The 22,042-nt window shown below is 48.0% G+C and overlaps 10 protein-coding genes across 10 annotated transcripts; 5 read left to right on the top strand and 5 right to left on the bottom strand.

Moving 5' to 3' along the window:
* Nucleotides 1–206: 206 nt before the first annotated feature.
* On the top strand, nucleotides 207–1,329 carry F5891DRAFT_1185070 (uncharacterized protein; the record flags this gene model as incomplete). Its single annotated transcript, XM_041366517.1, has 7 exons — nucleotides 207–389; nucleotides 449–460; nucleotides 523–634; nucleotides 692–861; nucleotides 914–1,038; nucleotides 1,092–1,250; nucleotides 1,305–1,329. The coding sequence occupies 7 exons, from the start codon at nucleotides 207–209 to the stop codon at nucleotides 1,327–1,329; spliced, it is 786 nt and encodes a 261-aa protein (XP_041229684.1).
* F5891DRAFT_66869 (uncharacterized protein) lies at nucleotides 1,270–7,037 on the bottom strand. The gene is made up of 20 exons (XM_041372713.1): nucleotides 6,677–7,037; nucleotides 6,262–6,624; nucleotides 5,909–6,208; nucleotides 5,221–5,858; nucleotides 5,050–5,166; nucleotides 4,972–4,992; nucleotides 4,635–4,919; nucleotides 4,460–4,577; nucleotides 4,324–4,409; nucleotides 4,196–4,273; nucleotides 4,033–4,147; nucleotides 3,570–3,979; nucleotides 3,221–3,519; nucleotides 2,942–3,172; nucleotides 2,789–2,894; nucleotides 2,602–2,732; nucleotides 2,310–2,549; nucleotides 2,159–2,262; nucleotides 1,713–2,104; nucleotides 1,270–1,663 (listed from the first exon to the last, which is right to left on the bottom strand). Exons 1-20 carry the CDS (start codon nucleotides 6,942–6,944, stop codon nucleotides 1,406–1,408), a joined length of 4,560 nt encoding a protein of 1,519 aa, XP_041229683.1. The 5' UTR covers nucleotides 6,945–7,037; the 3' UTR covers nucleotides 1,270–1,405.
* Nucleotides 7,038–7,096: 59 nt separating this feature from the next.
* F5891DRAFT_1171272 (uncharacterized protein) lies at nucleotides 7,097–8,362 on the top strand (the record flags this gene model as incomplete). Its single annotated transcript, XM_041365537.1, has 3 exons — nucleotides 7,097–7,181; nucleotides 7,241–7,282; nucleotides 7,338–8,362. The coding sequence occupies exons 2-3, from the start codon at nucleotides 7,261–7,263 to the stop codon at nucleotides 8,360–8,362; spliced, it is 1,047 nt and encodes a 348-aa protein (XP_041229682.1). The 5' UTR covers nucleotides 7,097–7,181; nucleotides 7,241–7,260.
* A 150-nt stretch (nucleotides 8,363–8,512) lies between these two features.
* F5891DRAFT_1209188 (FACT complex subunit SPT16) lies at nucleotides 8,513–12,553 on the bottom strand (the record flags this gene model as incomplete). Its single annotated transcript, XM_041369128.1, has 16 exons — nucleotides 8,513–8,644; nucleotides 8,696–8,894; nucleotides 8,947–9,082; nucleotides 9,139–9,614; nucleotides 9,669–9,784; nucleotides 9,837–10,146; nucleotides 10,205–10,375; nucleotides 10,427–10,871; nucleotides 10,924–11,048; nucleotides 11,098–11,262; nucleotides 11,312–11,512; nucleotides 11,565–11,771; nucleotides 11,825–12,096; nucleotides 12,166–12,250; nucleotides 12,316–12,429; nucleotides 12,488–12,553. The coding sequence occupies 16 exons, from the start codon at nucleotides 12,551–12,553 to the stop codon at nucleotides 8,520–8,522; spliced, it is 3,213 nt and encodes a 1,070-aa protein (XP_041229681.1). The 3' UTR covers nucleotides 8,513–8,519.
* Nucleotides 12,554–12,724: 171 nt separating this feature from the next.
* F5891DRAFT_1185066 (DUF572-domain-containing protein) lies at nucleotides 12,725–13,741 on the top strand (the record flags this gene model as incomplete). The annotated part of the gene is made up of 4 exons (XM_041366516.1): nucleotides 12,725–12,740; nucleotides 12,788–12,893; nucleotides 12,944–13,060; nucleotides 13,111–13,741. The coding sequence occupies 4 exons, from the start codon at nucleotides 12,725–12,727 to the stop codon at nucleotides 13,739–13,741; spliced, it is 870 nt and encodes a 289-aa protein (XP_041229680.1).
* A 38-nt stretch (nucleotides 13,742–13,779) lies between these two features.
* On the bottom strand, nucleotides 13,780–15,766 carry F5891DRAFT_1185065 (uncharacterized protein; the record flags this gene model as incomplete). Its single annotated transcript, XM_041366515.1, has 9 exons — nucleotides 13,780–14,077; nucleotides 14,129–14,262; nucleotides 14,311–14,639; nucleotides 14,692–14,803; nucleotides 14,858–14,914; nucleotides 14,970–15,196; nucleotides 15,245–15,332; nucleotides 15,393–15,632; nucleotides 15,698–15,766. 9 exons carry the CDS (start codon nucleotides 15,764–15,766, stop codon nucleotides 13,780–13,782), a joined length of 1,554 nt encoding a protein of 517 aa, XP_041229679.1.
* A 153-nt stretch (nucleotides 15,767–15,919) lies between these two features.
* F5891DRAFT_1016596 (uncharacterized protein) lies at nucleotides 15,920–16,704 on the bottom strand. Its single transcript, XM_041360953.1, has 5 exons — nucleotides 16,481–16,704; nucleotides 16,403–16,425; nucleotides 16,291–16,343; nucleotides 16,216–16,239; nucleotides 15,920–16,163 (listed from the first exon to the last, which is right to left on the bottom strand). The coding sequence occupies exons 1-5, from the start codon at nucleotides 16,669–16,671 to the stop codon at nucleotides 16,119–16,121; spliced, it is 336 nt and encodes a 111-aa protein (XP_041229678.1). The 5' UTR covers nucleotides 16,672–16,704; the 3' UTR covers nucleotides 15,920–16,118.
* F5891DRAFT_1016592 (ATP synthase complex subunit H-domain-containing protein) lies at nucleotides 16,705–17,555 on the top strand. Its single transcript, XM_041360952.1, has 4 exons — nucleotides 16,705–16,773; nucleotides 16,827–16,872; nucleotides 16,934–16,989; nucleotides 17,050–17,555. Exons 1-4 carry the CDS (start codon nucleotides 16,744–16,746, stop codon nucleotides 17,287–17,289), a joined length of 372 nt encoding a protein of 123 aa, XP_041229677.1. The 5' UTR covers nucleotides 16,705–16,743; the 3' UTR covers nucleotides 17,290–17,555.
* A 200-nt stretch (nucleotides 17,556–17,755) lies between these two features.
* F5891DRAFT_1276216 (uncharacterized protein) lies at nucleotides 17,756–21,053 on the bottom strand (the record flags this gene model as incomplete). The annotated part of the gene is made up of 7 exons (XM_041370228.1): nucleotides 17,756–18,039; nucleotides 18,122–18,400; nucleotides 18,449–18,550; nucleotides 18,607–18,663; nucleotides 18,714–19,499; nucleotides 19,551–19,743; nucleotides 19,794–21,053. The coding sequence occupies 7 exons, from the start codon at nucleotides 21,051–21,053 to the stop codon at nucleotides 17,756–17,758; spliced, it is 2,961 nt and encodes a 986-aa protein (XP_041229676.1).
* On the top strand, nucleotides 21,029–21,897 carry F5891DRAFT_66381 (uncharacterized protein). The gene is made up of 4 exons (XM_041372695.1): nucleotides 21,029–21,316; nucleotides 21,378–21,469; nucleotides 21,520–21,619; nucleotides 21,674–21,897. Exons 1-4 carry the CDS (start codon nucleotides 21,124–21,126, stop codon nucleotides 21,793–21,795), a joined length of 507 nt encoding a protein of 168 aa, XP_041229675.1. The 5' UTR covers nucleotides 21,029–21,123; the 3' UTR covers nucleotides 21,796–21,897.
* Nucleotides 21,898–22,042: the final 145 nt, after the last annotated feature.

Here is a 22,042-nt window from a genome sequence, read left to right as displayed (position 1 = left end):
GCAATTGCACACACAATGATTTGGTCTTCGGGTGTGCTTGCGACTCATTGGCGCCAACTGCACTAGTTACGTGGCACTACCGGACTAGTACTAAGCCTAGTATTGCCAATGCACTGGAATTGGTTGCGACATCCAACGTCACACTTTTAGTAAGTGTCCACATACTACATAGTAGAAACTGCGCGTTTCACCACCGTCCCTCCATCATGCCAGAGCATACGTCCGACGAACTGACAGAATCTGAAGAACAGTACAGACTCCTGGACACCAGCGGTGAACCAGAAACCTCAGCGGAGCATCTGCCTTTCCCGACACCAACCATGGGCTCTGACAGCGCTAACAAATCCGAGGAACGCCGGGGGGATAAACTCGCTGCTTATGGAGCACTCGTGCGTGCATGCCCTCGTGTGCTTCCCCGTCATCTTTACTCATTCTTGCGTCATGACAGGCTTCCATGCTGGTGAGGCGAATAACCTATATCGTGTGAGGAGTTGACCCCTGAGTGGACGTTTCCTTTGGAAGATCTTCGTATGCGTCACTTGGTTCATCGTGTTCACCAACAACCCTACACCGGCGGGGTGGTTCCCCGTCCACCCGCTTCTACAGAGCTTAGGTATCGGCTGCTTCACCTATGGTGCGTATTCGGCCGTTGGCATTCAAAGCATAAGCTCACTTGAGTACTCGTCTACAGGGATCCTGACACTCCAACCAACTGCGCACCCCAAAACTAAAGCAGCTGGTTTTCAACGACATCAGAAAACGATGCTTGCCGTTGGCTTCCCTTGTATCGCCTTGGGAACCCTAGCGATCGAGATCCACAAATTCAGTGAAGGACATGGACATTTCGCGACGTGGCATGGGGTAGACTCTTGTTTCTATTCTATTTCTGAATTCTCTGACTACCTTGACACAGACCCTCGGACTTATTTCCGTCGGGTGGCTTGTGGGACAAGTGATCCTTGGCGGAGGAAGCGTGTGGTATGGAGGTGCAGCGTTTGGAGGCGGTATGAAGGCCAAGATGTTATGGAAATACCACAGGTAACGTGGGCAGTCAGGGGAATGCCAGCGATGATTGCTAACACGTTTCGCAGGCTGTCCGGCTATGTCTTATTCCCCCTTCTCTTGATGACTGCTTACCTTGGAGGCGCGTGGTCTACTTGGGCGACCTCCCATAGCCCGCCAGTAGTGCGGTTTGTCGGGTATACTGTTGCGCCGATAGTTGCAATTCTAGCTATCTATGCGCGTGTCAGGTTAGTAGATCTATCGTGTAAGGCATCCGTGCATTTTAACGACCAACATCGCAGAACATCAAAAATGAAATTCTTCTGATGTTCTCAACCAATTTTTGTCTTGTTTTGATTAAATCACTCTAGCAGCAACAATCTTGTGTATATGTAAATGTGCCCTACGCTGTAGAAGGTGCCGTAGCAGGAACTGCAGAGGTTGAACTTGGAACGGGCGTTGGGGGCGGCAACTGCAATTGTGGAGTCGGTATCACTTCTGTCAGAAATCCTGGCAGAAAACGTTCTAGCCTGGCTTGCGTGGCTGTCCATAAGGTACGTTGATGTTCGTCACGTTGGTCTTCCTGGGAAGGTGGGACAAGAATGTTTGCTGCATTCATCACAAGAACCACGTTCTTGAGAGATTCCGAGACGGCCTCGTACTAGGATCATTAGAACCAAACGACATGTGAAACATCAATGAAGGCCTACCAGCTGCTCGGTCTTCCCGGCATTGATAAGCCTGTCTAGCAGATCCAGAATCTCGATCCACAAGATTCTGATGTCTGACTTCGTGCGATCCTCCCGGACCTCAAAGTGCATAAATGCCTTACAAAGCAAGGCTGAGGCTCGCAACCTAGTCTCTGATATGCCCTGTGGATCGAATTGTTGTACTTGGGGTTTTAGGAGTTCATCAACAAGGGGGAAGATGATACTATTGAAGATCTCCTCGACTTGACCATGGTCGTTTTCGTCATACACAAATCGAGGGCCAAGCAACAGACGTTGAAGTTGACTGATAGCAGTGTGCCGAACAAGTCGTGAGGGATTTGTCGACTGCTTGCCTAACGACAACGCCAAAGGCAGGCAGTATTGGCGCCAGACTGCATTGCGTGGCAACTGTCAAGAATGACTTGTGATTGCGAGCGCTCACGTACCTTGACCCGTTTGCAGACTAGCAGACTCAGCAAAAGGTGCGATGAACCTTTTCATATCATAAATGATATCGATCGATCGCCTCCCGCGCTCGATCGGCGGCGCGCTGGATAAAGATCAGTAAGCAGATTATGATAGGGAAAAATTGCTTACTTGGGTGGTGGCTGCGAAGGTACTCGTCGTCCCTTCTGAGGAACCATGATTGACTGACCGGCGGAGTTTGCAAACTCATCCAAGATTGTGATCAGACCATTGAAGTTATCCGGTGTCATCCACTGCGACTGTCCATCTGTGACAAAACTCAAAACCAAGTCGAATGTTGAACGAGCAGCCTCTGGATGGGAAGTCGTTGACCGAAGGGCTGCGAAGACAAGGTTCCACTCGGTTTGCGAGCTGTTGGCATCTGTGAGCGATAGATAAGCAGGTATGATAATATTGATGGTACCTAACGATATCACGATTTTGAAGAATCAAAGTCACGCCTGCGACAATTTGTTCGGCAACGGAATTGGCTACTATTGGGGGAAGCCCGGCGATCAAATCGAGCGACACGTAAACTTGATCTCGAAGTGTTTTCTACATGGGCTATTCAGTTACATAGGCCTATGTGGAGATAAGGATAAGTGACTTGCCTTTTGACACAATCGAAGCAATGCAACGACCGCACGCTCAATAAGTAGAACGCTATAGTGTGTAGATGCCGATAACAATGCCGACAGATGCTCAAATAGAATTGGCCTAAGTAGAAATTAGAAATGATCTTCGATAAAGATGAAGATACGTGCCATAAGTCCTCGATGTACCGCGAGGTTTGACAAGTTATGCTGACCATAGTCTCGAGAAGAAAAACGGAAGCAGGATCATAAGGTAAAGTAAATGTGCCATCTCCTGCGGATGATGTATTGAATGCGGTGGTCAGTTCATCGGACTCTTGCTTCCACTTCGTGATTGTCCGTTCATGAGCAAGAGCCTCCAATGCTCGGATTGCAGCCACGAGCGCCTCCGAGTCAAGTTGTCTGACAAATTTTTGAGAAAAGGAAGCCCATTAGTTGAATGAGACTCACATAGTCTGCGCATAAAGCTCATCCAACCGACATGATGTTATGCAATCGATAGTGCACATCGTGCTTTCTACTTCTGTATCCGTAGCTTCAGGAACGAGATTCTCTGAGCTAGCACCGTATGGTGTCATAAGGTACGAGGATAGCGTCGACAACAAACCCCCATCACTTCGTGGCGCCGGTCGCGAGTGCTGGCCGCCGCGAAGGGGGATCATCGTGACACCGCCCAAGAAGTCCTCCATCTGGAGCATGCGTGTGGGGAGTAGTGAATGCATAAACAGGTTTTGGAACATTTCAAAAATCTGTATTTCAGATTTAGCAAAGGAAATACTTGCCTGTCGCGTCAACTTACTTGCGTCCAGCCCTCGCGCAGGGCATTTCCGTTTCCATTCACGATATTGAAAAGCACGACGGCTGCCAGCTGGCCTTTGAAGTTCGTACCAAACTTGACCGATAACGATGAGACTGTGACCGACTGCCCCTCCACTTCGACCACTGGATAATTAGGAACTTGTGTCGGCAGATTCTCAGATAATAAACTAGTCGCCTGCGAGAGCGAAACGACCACGAAATCGAAAACATCTGGAAGGTGGAAATGACCTGCTAGCGTGGCGCATTGACGGAAACCAGAAATAGCCCGTTGAATAACATAATCATCGTCAAAGCTGATGAATGCGTAAGCAATGGCAGATATCAATGGTTTCCAAATGGTCTTGAACATGTCAAGATCAAACAATGCCGAATTGCACATCAAGAACGGACCTATGGGAGATCTAGTTATGTCTACAACCACAATTTCTGCACAATCGACTTACCCGATTGTCGTGAACGGGTGAGCAGTTCTTTCCAGGCGTACTCGAAGCCGAGTTGGCCAGTATGCTCTTCAGGCATGACAATTTCACGTTTGCGTATGGAATCGTAAACGCTTTGCTGCTGGGAGTGAGCACCATAGATCTTCAACAGCAGAAAGCCACCCACCAAGAACTCGGGCGAGAAGTTAGTACCATCATTGACACCTCTCAGGTTGCGCTGGTAATCCTCTATCGACATGCGTTTCTGTTGTTTTGTAAGATAAAGAAAGCGCATAAGAAGTGCAAAGGCCTGACTCGTATTTGCGGGTTGTGCTGATCAGTGTTGAGCATGATCACGGAGTACGCCAATACATAGACCGCATCTTCCGTCTTGATTTCCGCTGTGATTTAATGAACAAACAGTCGCATACTTTCGATTTCAGGGCTCTACCTGGACCAGATGCAAAGTAGATTGAGGCAAAAGTTTCTGTAATCCGAGCGATCTGCTGAGATTCTCCAGGAAGTCGGAAGGTTTCCAGCATCTCGCGCATGGCGTCTGCAATTGGTTTCTACGCAACATAATTGCTCATCAGTGCGACGAACATTATAGATGGGAATCACCATACATCTTTGAAGTCGAACAGCCCAATAAACTCTTTCAAGAGTTCCAAATTATCTGGCTTTGAGATATAGTCTCCTAACAGTCGCTTATCCAAACGCGTGCAGCTCTTCAAGAAGATAGCAAGACTGCGCGTTCGTGATACCTCTGGGGAGAGGTCGGAGTAGATGAGCTTGTTCTCCTCAAGAAATGCGACGCCAATTTTTGGTTTAGAGTTGAACCGTGCTGCTCCAGTAAGAACAAGCTTCTTCCTAGATTTGTCTTGTATCAATGAATCTGGCAAAATAAAATCCTGTATTGTGTCATGACCTGCATAATCGAGAATAGAGGCAATGAGTACTCACGGAAGGCCATGGTTCACTTCGCTGAAAGTTGAAAGCACATCAGAACATTGAACAATGCGGGACAGTGAATATACAAACACCCTCAGCTCGTGCTGTCATATCATCCACGAATGCAAGCAACAGATCCAAACATAGATACTGGGAATGTAAATATTGTGCATCCGACGCCGAAGAATACTGCCATGGATATACGCCCTGAATCGCCAATAATCTCAACGACAAGCGCGCAAGTTTTGCCTGACGACCGACCTTTGTGAGAAACTCGATCAAGCGTTCAAACAAATTCTCGCAGTTTATATCGCAGTCATAGTTGACGTAGAGGTCAACCATAGAGCTGGGATGCCGGCAGAGTTGACTGAGAGTTTCCAACATCAAGTCGCGGGTATCGCCACGGGCCGGCTGAACAGGGGGTCGTGATGGAACTGGACTCCCCTTATCAAGCTCAAGCTCAGTATCAACTGGTCCTAGGATGGGAGTTCCAGTTGCAGGGGTGCTGGGACGTGGAGATGTAGGGTTATTCTTCTTGGAGCTTATTGGTTTCAATTGCGGAGGAGCTGCCAGCCTGTCGATGCTGAAGGCAAGGTAAAGCTCTTGTTGAAGTTTGAGGTGTTTTCGCATGGTCTGAAATACTGTCGTGATAGTCCGTAAAGCAGCTTGTAGAACCAAAGAATTGTCGGAGCGTGCGAGCTGGAAAAGATATTTGCATCCAGGATCAAGAATAAGAGCTGACAAAGAAGGATAGTCGCTCATAACTGTTCCAGACGTCTCGACAGAAGCATTGAGAATTCCAAGCGCAGTCAGGCGCGTTGAATCGGTGTGAACTTGATCATTGGGGTCCAAAATGTTGACAAGCACACGAAGCAGTTCCAGAAGAGCTGGTAGACCATCTACATTATGATGAGTTTACGGAAGTTAATAATTAGATTTAGTGGCTTACACGGCCGTGGTGGCGAAAGTGCGTGGGATGAGCCCTCGACTTCAGGTGCTGCAGAACGCTCGGGATCTTCCAGTGAAACTGCATTATGCTGTGTGGACGAGGCTAATCCTTCTGATACCTGCAAGGAATCACCAGCATCAGTGACATTAGCAGACACAGACATGCTGATTTCCCCATGCTGAGGCTCCTCCTCATTCAGGAGTCTAGCTTCTTCAGCAGTAGGATTAAGAGTATGCAGGCGCCCAAAAATGGTCCTGACGATAGAAACCATGGTAGACTCTGCAGATCGCCGCAGAATTTCTGAGACATGCAGGGTAAGCGATCACCATGGTTGAACAGAGGCTGTAACGCACCGCTCAGCCTCATTTGGCATGCTGTGGTCAAGACAGTCTCCAACATTTCGCAAATTTCGACGTCTCCAAGGAACGGACCCACACTACTTGTGACAATGCAATCATGTATCACAGTCATGATCTTCAGGAGAACAACCTCGTCTCCTGAAGAATCACTAGCTTCGAATTTGCAGTGTGAAACTGTGCTACTGAGTTCGACAAGCGCCAACTCTAGAGATAGCGAGTTTGCAGATATGAGGTTGCAGACAAAAAAGCTGTGGAGGGCGGAGAGTGCAGCAGACGTTATAGGTCCGTTAGACAGAGGTGAACGAATTAGGGCAAAGAAGGGACCAATAAGTGCAGGTAGAGGTAGCGCATCGATATCTGCTTAAATTGATTGAAGATTAGTATACATGTGCAGCGAGGAAATACCCACCATCGACATCCCAGATCGTACGTTTCAACTGCTGGAAGCCACCCATCAGATCTGCTTCTTGAGAAAGCCTTCCATTCTTTTGTATGTTTGTATTAGGTGTTGACCTACGCAGGCCGAGGTCTCTTGCTAATGCGGAGTCTCTTGCTGTGAGTGTATGAGCTCCTGATGCCCACCGTGAATTCTTGCGCATGACCGAGGTCACTGCCAAGATCTCTGACAGTAAGACATGTTTCTTCGATACCTGACAGCTGATTGCAGGACTAGTCATGGATTGTTATGGCCAAAATTCTGTTGGGACAACCTAATCTTTCGAGTAGTGCGGTTAATACGTCGACGCGACGCCTATTCGCGTACAAATAAGTACTCAGTGACACACACGTTAATGACACGCATTCGTATTAATTGTGACAACAAGTGACACGTGCATCTCCACTTTGGTTCACTTGAACGCTTCAGTGACAGTTAGCTTCGACGCTTCAGCTGTGCAGACGCTGACGGTGGAAAGGTAATTCAACGTTAACATTATTCGTTTCCATTGCGTTTTTAATTGCTTGTAATGAAAAGGATAATATCTTACTGCAACAATGGCATCCAAAATATTTCTTCGTGAGTTGAGCTAAAGAATTGCTAGTCACTGTTGGCTCATTACGATGATCGTCAGGGGGTGTCTTACCTATCGCAATCTTCATCCCAATGGGATATCTTGCGACACAAATTGTGATTAAGCGTCACCTGTACCAAAGTGGTACAGGACTGCAACTTGCCTACCAGTCCTGCAACGTCCCAATAGGAACGGAAGGGTACCCTTTGCGCCTAGCATATACAGGCTATCCCGCCCTCGATTACCGCGTGTGCGCACTTGTCGCGTTCTTTCATGCCTTGCTAGACCCTGCATACCGACCTCTCGTAGCAGAGCTCATGACTACCCTCGCTGCAGTGACAATGATACCCTTCGTCGAGGCTGCACGTGAAAAGCGCTCCATCTTCCTTCGCATGCCTGCTGTCGTCGGAGTCCTCTTCCAGCTTTTCAGTTTTGCAGCCATCATGCCAGTTTATTATATAGCGCTCATTCTGAGCGGTGCGGCGATTGGTGACCCTGTCAAAGGCCGCGCAACAAAAATCACTCAGGGCAGTGCACAAGCTTTACTTTTTGCTCTGATAGCCGGCTACATTATTCCAACGGTGTGCATGGTTATATTCCAAGATCTCACATCCACTGCACTATGGCAAGGCTACCCTATTATCATGGCGCTCGCCCAATTCGTATACCTCATCATTCGTCCTTCTTCCCGTCACGTGGAATCCGGCTATGCTATCACCCAAGCCATGTATGGTCTCATCTTCGTCACTTCTGTTGTCTTCCACATCTACTACACGTGGCCGCTTTTCTTTGACTTTCAAAAATTCCAGAAGGTCCTGGTGCCACAGTTGGCACTGAGCAAGCGTCCGTTGTCTTTACCCGAAGGAGTCGCTGCGGTCATCCAGTGGGACATGGTGTTTGCGATAGGGTCGACTTTTCTTGTGACATTCTGGTTCACTCGGAGCGTGAAGGAAATGGTGCTTCTCTTCTTTTGGCACGTACTATCCTCAGTGGCGTTTGGCCCCGGAGCAGCTATAGCAGGCGTACTATTGTTCAGAGAAGCGAGACTAAATAGCCGAACTCCTGTGGAGGATAAGGAGGACTGAGTTTGACCGGGAAATGACTCCATTAGAGTACCGAAGACATCGCTATATACAAATATCAACACCTCAACTTGAAATCAATAATGGTACAACCGAAAGCAAACAGAAAATAAAATGCCGAGCAGATACAATATTCATCATGATAAGTCCACATCAAGGATCACCGCTTCTTGCTTTTGCCGTTCGTCTTGGGTTTAGCAGCGACCTTCTTCTTTTTAGGTCGGTCATCATCCGATTCGGAGTCTCCGCGAGTTCCCTTTGCCTCGGCGGCTCGCTTTGAATCGGCTGGTTTGCAAATAAGTATTAAAAAAGAAGGGCGATGGTCAATATACGTACATTTAGCAGCTTTCCTTTCTAGCTCTTCCCAGTCATCACCGTCATCGCTATCATCGTCATAACCCGAACCACTTCCTGAGTCGTCGCTCGCATCTGAGCCATCATACTCGCTAGCATCAGCGCTGCTCTCCTCAGACTGCAGTTCCTCAGGATCTGCCTCAAACTCAGATTCGCTGTCCGAACCCACGTCTGCATCGCTCTGCGAACAATGCTTCAGCCCCCATGACGGATGATCACATCTAAGTACTTACATCGGCATCACCCCCACCGAGGAAACTTCGCCAACCGCCTTGCTGGAAGAAATCATACGGGCTCTCATTGATAGTCTTCATGATAGGGCCCCAGTTCAAGTTGACCGGGCCTTCACCGAGAGGAATGTCGACTGAGCTGCGAACGCGTTTCATCAGTATCGATGTCCTACCGATCACAACAGACGTGCATACTCTAGCCAATTCTTCACATCATCAAGTTGACCACTCGGTATTGAGTTGATGTGTAACGGCGCTTTGGTGAAATCTTTGAAGATGAGTACGAGATCGAACTGTTTAAGCGAGAATTGAACACGTTCCAGCGAAGCAATCTCGATCTCGTTGAGGGTGACAACAAGGAATGGAGGGTCGATGAGATGCACGAGACATTCTGTTGTGGGCTGCAATCGGACGTTGGTGCGGAATGGCACTCCCTCGAACGACAATTCACGGAAGGGGATGTCAACTTCGAGTGTTTCACCCATGGACGTCGATGCTGCCTCGGCTACTCGCTCGGCAAAGAGTTTAAACTCTTTGTTGAGCATTTGTCTTCGCTTTCGTTCTTGCTGTTCCATCTCGATTTCATCCTCATCGCCGTATCTGTGTTTTCTCTTCCGGTTGCCAGTCTCATCGAACTGAACGTCAGAAGCCTCACGGAAGAACTGGATATCCTGTAGAAAAAATACGTTAGAGAATGTAATTGTTCTACGAACGGAACAACATACATGTGCTTTCTTTTTCCCAATCATGATAGGTGCTCTCAGATGAATGTGAACAATAACCATAAGTTCCTTGTCACAAGGCTGGAAGAAGAGGTGCTTGATGTTAGTGAACAAAACATCTAAAAGTACACGAGTTAACAATAACCAACAACAAGAAACGGGACATCATACCAATTTTCTGAGAGCCCATCGGAGACTGGTAGCGCAGACCGTTCTGGTGGATCTCAACCTCACCGGGTAACCGTTTACCATCAAGGGCGGGGCGGACGAACACTTCAGGAAGCTTGTGCGCACGTCTACCTTTGATTTCGAGCAGGACATCTTGCTCGATAACGTCAGCCATTTCCTTCTTCTGCTGCTCGCGCTTGTTGACCTCCTTCTTTAGGTCTGTGATTTGTTTGGAAATAGTATCGAAACGATGGCCATCACTTGACCGATAGGTGACCGAACGAATGAAAGTAGAGTCAGGGTCTTCAAAAGGCTATTTGGCAATACCTTCAAAAACTCGAGAACACTCGTAACTCTGAAGCCATACTTACCGTGTCATCTTTCTTCCCGGCGAGCTGACCAGGAGTCTGGAAGTTGATGCGGAGGTACGTGTAATCCCCTTCATCATTTTTGCTCACATTCTTGATAGTGTTGATGTGGAAAGGTACAGCGAATCCATGCACGGGCAACACGATTGTTTGAGCTTTGCGGTCTACGCAGATCTGAGTGGTGTTGTTTTAGTATAAGTTCCATATAGAAGTTGATGCACTTACTCGAAGACTTTCAACTTCTCGTGGCAGTGCGCTTTCACCCTTATAACTTTGGAAACGCTTCCAGGTTTTACCCTCCTTTTCACCGCCACCGCTAGCACCTTCAGAGTACTTCGCCAATCCAGCAGACTGGAGACCTTCATGCAGCTGTTGCTGATGTTCCTTGATCTTAGCCGCTGCAGTCATTAAAACTTCCTCCTGGGCAGCGCTACGCGTCTTGTTTCGCAACACCTTCCCACCAACTGTCTTGTTCTTGACGGGGGAACCGTTTACCAGAGGTTTCACAGGAGCCTTCTTACTGGGTTTGGACGGCTTATCTTCTTCCACCTCAATTTCATTTTCAGGATTCAGGAAGAAGAGCGTGTCTTTGGTGGATTTGGCGCCTTCAGTCAAAAGAGTTGATCTGTCAGCGCCAACGCGAATAGTGTCAACTATATGGAGGGCGTATCTGAAATGAAAGTATGAACGAGACTGCTGTGGACCAAAGGAATGTCATATACTTCTTGCCGTTGTCATCAAGCAAGTCGGAGAAGCCAAGAGACAGGTTTAAAACCATATCCGTCTTCAGGCGCTTGGAGTTTTTAGAAGAAAGCAAATACGCGGAATCACGGAACTCAACGCCGGTCTGAACGAGTTTGAGACTTATGGGCACTTTTTAATAGAGGATTACGCACTCCAAACCCAGCATTCTTGACAAAGTTCTTCTCAAGCTCTGGCTTTTCCTTTTTCACGATATCCAATGCCCGTTGATACACTTCACGTGCGCTGACGCCATCCTTGATCTCCTTCAGCATCTCGCTCTGCATCGACAACAGTAAGTTGTAGATGGCTTCTTGTTCCTGCGAGGCTGAATGAGACCAGTGAGAAAAGGATGTCGCTAACACTGACCTTCGAGGGGTCAACAATAATACTGCGCCCAAGATTGGCACAGTAACCCTTGTATCGCATACCAACGGCAATTAGGAAGACGCCTTTGTGTGCGATAGTGTCCGAAGATGATTCCGCAGTCGACCGCAAATCATAACCAGTGGTTGTTGACCGCGACTGAATGATGGGAGAGTAGCAGAACTCCGTCGATGCCCAGTCAACCTGGAATGACCCATGAGATGTATGAGCGAGTCTGGAAGAGTAGTTGACGCACATCATTGAGGCCCCGCCCTTTACTCCACACCTTCATATCAGGTCCTTTGGCAACTTCACCTTCACCCGACCCAAGTCGCGCCTCTATCTGAGTAGCAAATTGTTCATGAGTTATCTTGGCTTCCTTGTCCAATATCATCTCCAGTTTTAACACGATGTGGTGAACGAGCAAGGTAGAAGTGAGATTAGCCGCCGTACGGATGCATTTCTGCACTGTGCATTAGAAGACTGTTGGCCCCAAGATATAACGCGTGAACACACCATTTCTTCTTCGTCCTTAACGGCCATGAATGCAGACAACGCAGGGGCCATATCGACCAATTCGGGTTTGTTGTCAGCTTTTGAGACGCCCTGCTCCCACTCCGTCATCAACTTCCCCGTGCACATTTCCTTCACCAAGCTCCCGACGCGTTTGAAAGATGTGAAAGCCTCCACGAATTTTGGTAGTGCACCGCTGGGTGGTTCCTTCGCCTTTGCTTGCACAAGTATCTCGACTGGAACAGGAGGATTCCCTTCTTTATTTGGTGCAAGAACTTGGCTGCAAACCCACGTGTCGTGTTGAAAATGTCAGATCGTCGCGCATCGGACGATATAATACATACCTTTGCTAGCCGAGCATAATATCAGGAGCTTGTCCTTCTGGAAGAGGAGTAAGGTGGAGGGAAACTCATAACCAAGCAGCCAAGTCTACACGAATTGGCGCGTAAGCCACACAGCAGAGACGTGATTCATTAAGTTCCAATGAAGCTCACCTGAAAGGCAGTCCCTTTCCTCACGGGTTCATCCTCTCCGGCGGGGTCTCCTGACAGCAACAAGAGGGCTTCCGCATCTGCTATGGAGCCGTACTCGTCATTTTGACTCGCATTCTAAAAATGACACAACGCTCATTAGCAACCCAACCTGCACCAAAAACTGAAAGCATACCCTCCAACCATCATAGACATTTTTTAGACGAGAACTGATTAGCTGTTTATTTAATTGGACCTGCATGGTGGTCGTGAGCGGCGATTGACAGAATGAACTGGCGGACGACGCTGCAGGTGAGCAAGCAGGAGAGCGCGCGCTAAAGAAATTTCTTGTTAGGTAATCAAGCGGTCTAGTCATTCAAGTTCGCAACGCAAGCTCAACTCAACAATCCTAGCACTCTTTTGATCGGCCACTATGTCTGAACGTAAAGGTAAGAACTCAGCCTCAAGTCAAATCATGAACTGATTTTTGTGTTAGTGTTGAACAAGTACTTCCCCCCGGACTTTGACCCGTCCTTGATCCCTCGAAGGAGGGGTCCAAAGAACTCACAGCAGGTTGTTCGTCTTATGGCTCCATTCTCCATGTAAGCATTAAATTTTCTGTACCATGATATATGTCTTACTATGGACACAGGCGATGTAATACATGCGGAGAATACATTTACAAGGGCAAGAAGTTCAACGCTCGCAAGGAAACAGTGGATGGGGAGGATTATTATGGAATTAAGATATTTCGGTTTTACATCAAGTGGTGCGTCATTGCGTCGTTGACTATTTAGCGTTTACTGAGAGGCACCCTAGTACACTATGTTCCGCCGAGATTACCTTCAAGACTGATCCCAAGAATACCGATTATTCCGCAGAGCATGGCGCATCGAGAAACTTTGAACCATGGCGAGAAGAGAAAGTTGTCGAAGAGGAGGACCGTCTTGCTCGGCTGGAGGAAGAGGAGAACAATCCTATGAAAGCGCTAGAGAACCGCACCGTCGACGCCAAACGGGAAATGGATATCCTAGACGCCCTCCAGGACATTCGGGCACGAAACGCTCGGAATGAGCGTGTGGGGCAAGCGTCGGATCTGGTTTCTCGGATTACTGCGGAAGAAGAAACGGAAGAAGAAAGGGAGAGAAGATTAGCAGAAGAAGAGGATGAGAGGCAGGTGAGGGAAGTGTTTTCGAAGGTGTCGATGCCCGCACTTCCGGGCGACTCTTCGGCGGCGGCGGCGGACAGTTCTGGAGATTCACCTACGGAAGCTATCCCGCCACAACTGGTCACTATCAAGCGAAAGGCCGATGATGTCGAGCCCGATTTACGCAGTCTCCTTCCAGAATCGACGCGAGTAGTGCGAGATGCCAAATCTCTTGGTCCACCGCCAGCGAAGAAGCCGAAATCAAATTTAAAAAATAAATTAGGTATCAAGATTAAAAAATGACTGACGACTCCCGTGTCTGTATGTGAGCAACTTTATATTCAAATGTCCTCATAACTTCCAACCTTGTCAAGATCCCTAAGAATAAATACGGCTTCTTCTACCCTCATCTCCAGTACAGTGAGCTTCTCCCGTTTCGTCTCCCATTCCTTAAGCACGTCTCTCTCCATCCGCGACAATAAATTTTCATCCTGAGCCACATCCGTCCGCGCTCGCTTTGCTAGTACCGCTTTCACAGTCGGCTCCTCTTGTTCTGCTTGTCGCCGCATCCCTATGTTATACAGCGTCTTGTACAGGTGTCCCAACAGCGCAGAATATGCCTTGTGTAGATCAACGTGCCTGGGTATCGGGATAAGTCAACGATCATGACAAATTAGAAACACCTTGTACCATAGATAAAATGTCCGTGTGGGGTTACGATCAGCACTTCTGGGTACCTCTTGAGTTGAGATCAAAAAGTCGGAGGACAGTGCCGCAAGAAGTGGCCGAACGACGTTGTTTGGCATCATAGCCACCTTCGCAATCTGTTTGGGGTCAGAGACATGTCACTACGAGGCCGACAAGGAAGGCACCTGCTTCTCGTCCATCTTTCCAATATCGAGGAGTAGACGCACTATCCTCACGCCGTCGTCCCCGTGTCGTTCCCGAGCTACTGCCTCCAGCACGCGCCTTCGTAGGCGTTTGCTAATTATTTCAAACTCGACATATACTTTGTTTTCAGTTAGACTTATAAATGACGCCGCTTTACCAGCTGGCGTTGGATTGTCTATGGCAGACATTAGACCGAGATAATCCTTGACTAGTGAAGCACTAGACGCTTTCTTGATTGACGTGACGATACCCGCCGAAAGGCCTTCGTCATCAGAAATGAGCATGGCAATCGCAGCAGTCAATGTAGGATCTATTTCGCTTTAAGCAGTTGCATGAAGAACGCGTGTTACAGTGTATCTTACCTGATCTTGCATCGGATACACTCTTTTGTCTGGCTTCAGTCGCTTTTAGTGTGGCCTGCATGACAAGAGCAGCACTTCGATTAAAACGCTCTGCTGCAGCCATCTCGATGAGCTGGCAAATAACATCAGTAGCCAAGAACGTGAAACAGGTATTCATGGGACTAACCTTGTTACGGATATGGGTATTGAATTTGTCAAAATTCACCCGAAAGTAGACACCATCCTAGATATTAAATTGAAGCAGCTGACTAGTACGCTGATCGTTGCATTCAACTCACTAAGCCCACACTCTCTGCTTCCTTCTCCTCCCGTTTCAGCCGTGCTTCCGCGGTCTCTTGAGCCTCCCGCAACTCCTTCGCTGTCGGGAAACCCGTTATTTTAGCTTTCTCTTCTGCTTCGTATTTGATACGTTTGTCCCTAGGTGAGTGATGTGAGAGTAATGTGGATGGCTTAAGATATGCGCCGGATATGAGCTTCTGTAATGTCTGCGAGTATAGGCTTGAACCTGGGTGTGCCATTAGCAACGGTCACAAATCAGAAGAAATTTCCCGACTTTTTGGGTTGTTGAGTGACAATCGTGAAATGACGTCTGGCTGCTGAAGTTTTCCGTGGTCTAGTATTAGCTGCACAATTTCTGCACCCTGATACACGGGCGTGAATTGAGCTTAATAAAAGAGGAAGAAAAAGAGGAGGGTACATACAGAAGATCCAAACAATTGCTCCGCTTGCCACACGAAGCGACCAAATCTAAGACGCATAAGACACTCTAGCGTATTGAACTCCAGCATCTCGCCCTCCTCCTCGGTGTTAGAATGCCATAAAATATTTTGTTGCACCAGAACCAAGGTTGCTACGCGTGCTGTGCGCGGTTTCATCTTCGTGTAACGAATGAGCTGGGAAAGGGAAAGTCTTCCCCGCGTGAGTAGTGCAAATGCAACCTTCTGATAAACCATTCAGGTATGAATAAACTTCTGCCAGTGCTGGTAAAAACCACACGAAAACTCACCGCCGATAACGGACCAAAGTGTGACCAGACAATCTGAACACATAGGCGGGAAGTCTCTGCATCCGCCATTACTGAGTACTGTAATTGTACTAATGGTTAAGAACGAGGAGACGATTTGGAAGTCATAGTACATACTCATCAGAGCCGCAATGATAGAAAAATGATGACGTAATCACATATCATCATACCCCCGGCGGAATTCTGAACTCGGACATATCACAATTACTTTTCGCAACATTTGTATATTTGTGCATCAAGAACGCCACTAGCAGCAAAAAAAACTAGTGTAGTTACAAGAGCAAAGGAAACAACATTGCGTGTTCAGCGAAAACTCAGACATGATCAGCGTTGCACTGAACGTTCAACGTTGAACGTTGAACCTTTGCAATCCATTAAATGATTGGCATCATTGCACTACAGTTTACTGCTTTGAGTTGACTTCGTCATGCTTCTCCTGCAGCCTGGCCTGATGTTCAAAGTCAGGATGTCATTAAGCGACAGAAATACTGGTAACTTACAAGTTCCTCCTTCTTCGCCTCAATCTACAGAACTGATCAGGACAATGAAACAATTGAAATTCTTGTGGTGCACACCTCAGCTTTCAGCTTACGCAGCAGCTCCGCCTCGTGCCTACGAGCGTACTCGTCTGTGAATAGCAATTAATGAGTGTGACAATGATACTGGATTTGCCACAGGTAAATGTACCTTCATGAGCTTTCTCCTTTTTGCTGCAGTTAATACTGTTAGATAGACGTCCACTGCGCTGCAAGAATCTACACATACGAGAACCCCTTGCTCTGAGCAACACTGCCTTCTCTGACACTTGAGGTGTAACCCCTTGAGAGGACGAGCCGGGTAAGTGGGACACGGCGGGCAATAACAGTGAACGTCATGATATATGAATCGTTTGCGCTGGAATATCCAAGATGGAGCCTACATTGAACGTACTCAACAGCTGACAATATATATGCCATGACTCAACACGTGACTCTCAAACAACACGGAGCAACACCGCGTAACGTCACGCTCCATTCTCTTTTCTAGCCATGTTGTCCATGAATTTCCTTAGGCAAGCGGTGAGCTTCTAGATCATCATATTTTCATGTCATTGAGCTCATTCATGCGACAGGCCCGCTCTGCACGGACCTTCTCTACGACGTCTATTGCTCGTAAAGGTTTGTTCCGCATTTCGCCGACCGGCACATGAGTCAATGGATTGACGAAGTCTTTCGGCAGACCTTGTCCAGGACCTCTATGTCAAGGAGCTAAAAGCTTACAAGCCCCCTGTTGCAGTTCGTTTTTAGCGACGTCTGATTTAGCTCATTCCAGCAACTCACCCATATATTCTCTAGGCAAAAGACGCACACGTTGGTGTTGTCAAGAATTTCTCACTACCCGCCGTTCCAAAACCCCCCACTCTTCCCGTCGACCTCGCTGCCGAACTCACCGCATATGACGCGACTGAGCCCACAAAAGCTGAGGCAGAGGTCACGAGTTCGACTGTGCATGCAGGAGAGGATGTGGGTAAGGGTGCGGATGCATTCCTTGGATTTTTGGAGGCAGACGTGAAGCAGGCAGAAGTTCATCATTGAGTCAAGGATAGCTCGATAACTGTCAGTCTAGGAATGCATGACAACTAGATTTATCCTGCCAGAGGTGTGCGTTAGACCAATCCCGAACAGATCTACTATTGTGCATACTCTCAATTCGCAGAATCTTGCTCTGGTTAAAAATTTACAAGTAAAGTGAGACCCCATGTCGGTAATCTCTTTCTCTAGTGCGCCTCCGGGAGTCTCCGAGCAGAAGTTGTTGCGAAGCGTTGTTATTGTACATATGAGGTGCTTTCGACGAAAATTATACAAGATTATACTGGCGTGCTATCAACACCATCATCATGTCATGGGATCAGGTGGTTGCTCGTAAGAAAGCTTGGAGCGAACATCAAATGCAGTCATTAGGGCCCAGTGACGGTCAAACAGACCAAGAACATGACCACACATGCCCGTTCCCAATTCCCACCAAATGATGCTATCCTTCAACACCAGCCCCCACCTCGTTCTAAGCCGGTAACACGCCCGAATATGCTGTGAAGGTGAGCCACGAAAAAAAGCGGTGATGAACTGAAAGAATAGGGGACACGATAGAAACTTGAAAAACGGTACTTAGCCTACGGTCGTAATTTTGATGTTCGGGTTGCGTGCGTGCCATTCGATCCAGGGCCATGATAATGAACAAAGTCTGATAAGTTAGACCTGCTACGGGCAGGCAATGAGGCTGAGCGGTAGCAGCAGTGTAGGGGCGCAGGAAAAGAATGGCGCCAGAGAGGATGTGAGATGCCGATGCTGTCTCAATACATGCGAGGTCGTTTTTCTTCAATACGCTGTGGTCAGCAAAGTAAGTGTAAAATACAAAACTGAGACATACCCGGTGAACTATGAGGTGTGCCTGCTTCCAGTTCACCTTCTTCGGGGTCGACCTCATCGTGATGACGTTTTGCAGATGAAATACTGGACAGGGTCACAGAGCTTTCATTGGACACAGCATCGCCAGGGTCCTGCCATTCGTCATCGATTTCGCCATCACCATCTAATTCATCATCCCATACTTCATCCCATTCCTCTTCCAAAACTGGAAAAGTGTGTCCGCCACCCTCTTCTGTGGGGTTAGCATTGGTGTGAGAGGAAGAATGATCTAGCTCAGAATCTGGATTATGGGTCAGCGCAGTCTCTCACCAAAAACCAGCCACCTTACCAGCTTCGCGTTCAAGCATTGCAATTAAATTAGAATCCGACTCATCTGTTGGGAATTGCGCTGACGATTCGGGCTGGTCTGTATTCTGATCTACAATAAGATCTAATCGGCATCGGTATTAGTAAACAATATCAAGTGACAAAAATACTCGGACATACCTTTGTCAGTGCCATGGCTGCTCTGCTCTTCGTATGATGGTAAACGATCTCCTCGTTCTAGCGCAAAGTGAGGATACGAGCATATTCAATAGAACAACATTGCTCACCATCCAAAACGCTGTGCTGATCCAAGTCTTCGTCGTTGCCTCGGTCTCCTATTTCTGATATCTGAGCGGGCTCAGAGTCGACGTGTTGTGCTGGTAGTACTAGCGTAGTCTCTTCTTCTTGGAGGTCAGATACAGGCAAATCTGTCTGTAGCTCCTCTACTATTGTGGGTACAGCCGCTGTGCCGCTGTCTTCATAACCCACCGTTTGATCGTATCCGAATTCTGTGTGTGTGCCGTCCTCTTCGGGGAAGTCTTCATAGATTTCGCCATATTCTTCTGGTTGTATGTAATCCTGGTACTCGGCCTCCTCCCCTTCGAACTGCACATTGACGCCGGAAACGGTTGCAGTAGCGTCCGTATCCGCTGTCTGATGCACGGCAGCGGTGTCATGATCGCCCTCGCCATCTTCTTGATACTCTGTGCCGACGTTTGTGCCTTCATAATCATCCTCTCCTTCAAGGGCCTGTGCTACGTCGCCACTAACACTGTGATAGGCAACATCTGCCACAGCCTGTGGGATAAAAGCCATGTCCTTAGCAAGAGTGTCATCACCCTGGAGTAGGTCTAGAGAAACTTTCGCCTCATGAACGCCTTCTGTTCCATCGAGATCGTTCTGGTCACCAAGAAGAAGTGCTTTGGGTTGGGCTTCTTCTTCGTGGTGATCTACACCTTCTTCATCGTGATGATCTGCATCCTCTTCTTCACGGTGCTCTGCTTCAAGCTGAGCTTCTTCCTCGTGCTGATCTGCTTCTGGCGCGGCATCATGCTGAACTGCAGGGGCGTATCCTGCAACAACGTTCAGAGATAATTTCGATATTGTTGAAGAGGAATACAAACCTTCTGCTGCAACATTTTCATCGACGCCTGCAGCCAGATCAAGTCGAGAAATCTGTTCTTGAAGTAAACGGTAACGCAAAATAAACCTAGGTATGGCCGAACGCAGATGGATGCGGAGAGGGCCCGTAAAATCAGAACCATCGTGCAGTACGTTCAGGTCATGCAAACTGATTTCCTGCGCATAAACATTGTCCTACATGGAAATCAGCGCTTATCCTACGCAGAAGGATAAATGACATCCACCTCCAACACAGCGAGCTGAAGATCGTACGCATCCATCACCAACTCTCCCTCGAGAGAGTCAGGAATCCTGGAAATGACTTCATCCTGCCGAAGTGCTTCAAATACACAACTAAGGGGCTCATAGTACAACGTTGGCCGATTCTCCAGGAGCAACGCATACGCCTGTTGGTTGCTAGCTCCTGCAGACGGGCTACGGGATCCACGTTCCACTGGAGGCTGGTTGAATAAACAGTATTCAGGTACTTCAGAGGAGCCGATAGACAGGAAAACAGCGGGTGGCGGGTCAATGTAGACGCCATCAGATATTTCGTGTGGATCATTCGCATCGTCTGCCTCATCGCGGAGGCTCTCCGGATGGGTTTCACCCTGAGGCTGCGCGATATTATCAGATGGGATGTCTGACGGGTGGAATGTCTCAGACTGCTCCTCAACTTGTGCTTGAAGCGCGAGTTCTGCCTCTGTAGGTAGAACAGTTGATCCAACTCTACTGGTGGTTTCAGAAACCGGAGCATCCGCGTGTTTTTCTACGGCATATGGATCCGTCGAAGCCACAGAAGGTACGTTCAACTCTACGGCCGTTTGATCAGCAGTGGTGGTAAGATGAGGGGGATCCAACTCCGATAGTTGCTCTAACGTTAAAGCGAGAGATTCCTCCTCTCGCAGAGCATTAAATTCTGCTTCCTCAGCTACAGGATGATCGTTTTCCACCAGGCGATCTGTGATAGGTGCGTCGTGTTCAACAGGAATGGTGACTAGCTGGGGGGTGAACGGATCCGAGAAAGGGGCAGGGGAGGGAAGTAATGATATCTCCGGATTGATTATCAGAGATGATAATGAGTGTGAATCAGGTATGGGCCGAGGAGAGCGAGCGTCGGAAGCGTCGTAGACTTCCACGTCGAGCAGCTCATGGTGATAATGGCTTTCGTTGAATTCCTCCGTCTCATCAGCCATCTCATACTCTGCATTGCCATCATAGTAAGTCTCCATGTCGACCTCGACATCCTCCTGGTTATAAGTCGTGTGATGACCATCGTGGTCCATGGATAACTCCACAAAAAATTCTTGCGCAGCTGCTGGGTTCATTGGAACATCAATTTCGGTAGCGAAGTCGTGCATTGGTGCATCCAAAGGCTCAGGAAATGGTGAAACTGACATTGCAAAGGCAATAGCAGTCAAATAAGGGTCAAGGTCAAGCACAAGGTGCAATGCAGACAAAGCTGATTCATCCACACACAGTGGTCCGTGCATAGCACGTGACATGTCACACATCCTACCCTGTTCATCGTCTACCGCGACGAGCCACATCTCCTGAATCCGGGTCACTACAGGAATGGGTTCAGAAAGACTGTCAGAGACTCACGCTGACATGGAGGTCCTCGTGAGACGAGGAATGACCAAAGGATATGAAGTATTTTCTTTACTCACCCCACCGGCATACGCTGCTTTTGTGCTCATGCGGAAAGGTAAAGGCCACTTCACTGTCAATCGATTCCTTCGCGCGACGTGGGTAGGTGGTGCAGTAGGTATGCAAGCACAATGCTGACATCTTTACTTCCTGTTAATCCTGAAAATCTCACTCCCTAGGATGCGCAGGAGGAGGCGCACTCGAGTATATTCGCTCATCCAGGGCCAGTGAAGCCACTGTGAGGAACCGGCGCCTGCAACACGCCTACGACGTATGTCCAATTAATCCTGAATGCTACTTAAAGTTCAGGTTGTTTTTCAGACTGCTTCATTACGTGCCGACGACCACTCTACTATTGGCGCGATATTGTTTGCGGTGCTAACGCCTGCAATCTTCTGGAAGAGAGCGAGCACAGTGAACTGTGAGCGAAATATTTGATGATATACTAGTGCATGCCGCCTATCATCTTCAACAGTGGTGATTGGTGGCGCTGGGATCGGTTCTGCTATTGGGCTCCTAACACATTATGGACGAACAGTAACAGGGGATATAACACCAGATACACAAATACCCGATATTCCCGCTACGTCATCATAAAACATCAGCCCTTCCATCGGGCAATCGACGGTCTGGTCTAACAGGCAGCCAGAAACGCCCGCCAGTGATAAAATCTAGTACAGTCCTTGAGATTCCAAAACACGCAATTGCACATTACCCATTTTCTAGCAGACCCGGCCCTTTACCAATGATCATACTGTAGTTGGCTGATACATGCAGTTGTTTCATCTTCTAATTACAGGATGATCACCAGTATCGACATTGCCTCAATAATCAGTACTCAGTA

This window comes from Suillus fuscotomentosus, assembly GCF_016647785.1.
Source record: "Suillus fuscotomentosus strain FC203 chromosome Unknown F5891scaffold_11, whole genome shotgun sequence".
Taxonomy (NCBI): domain Eukaryota; kingdom Fungi; phylum Basidiomycota; class Agaricomycetes; order Boletales; family Suillaceae; genus Suillus; species Suillus fuscotomentosus.
Note: the sequence above shows the minus strand (reverse complement) of the source record. Positions and strands in the feature narration are given on the sequence as shown.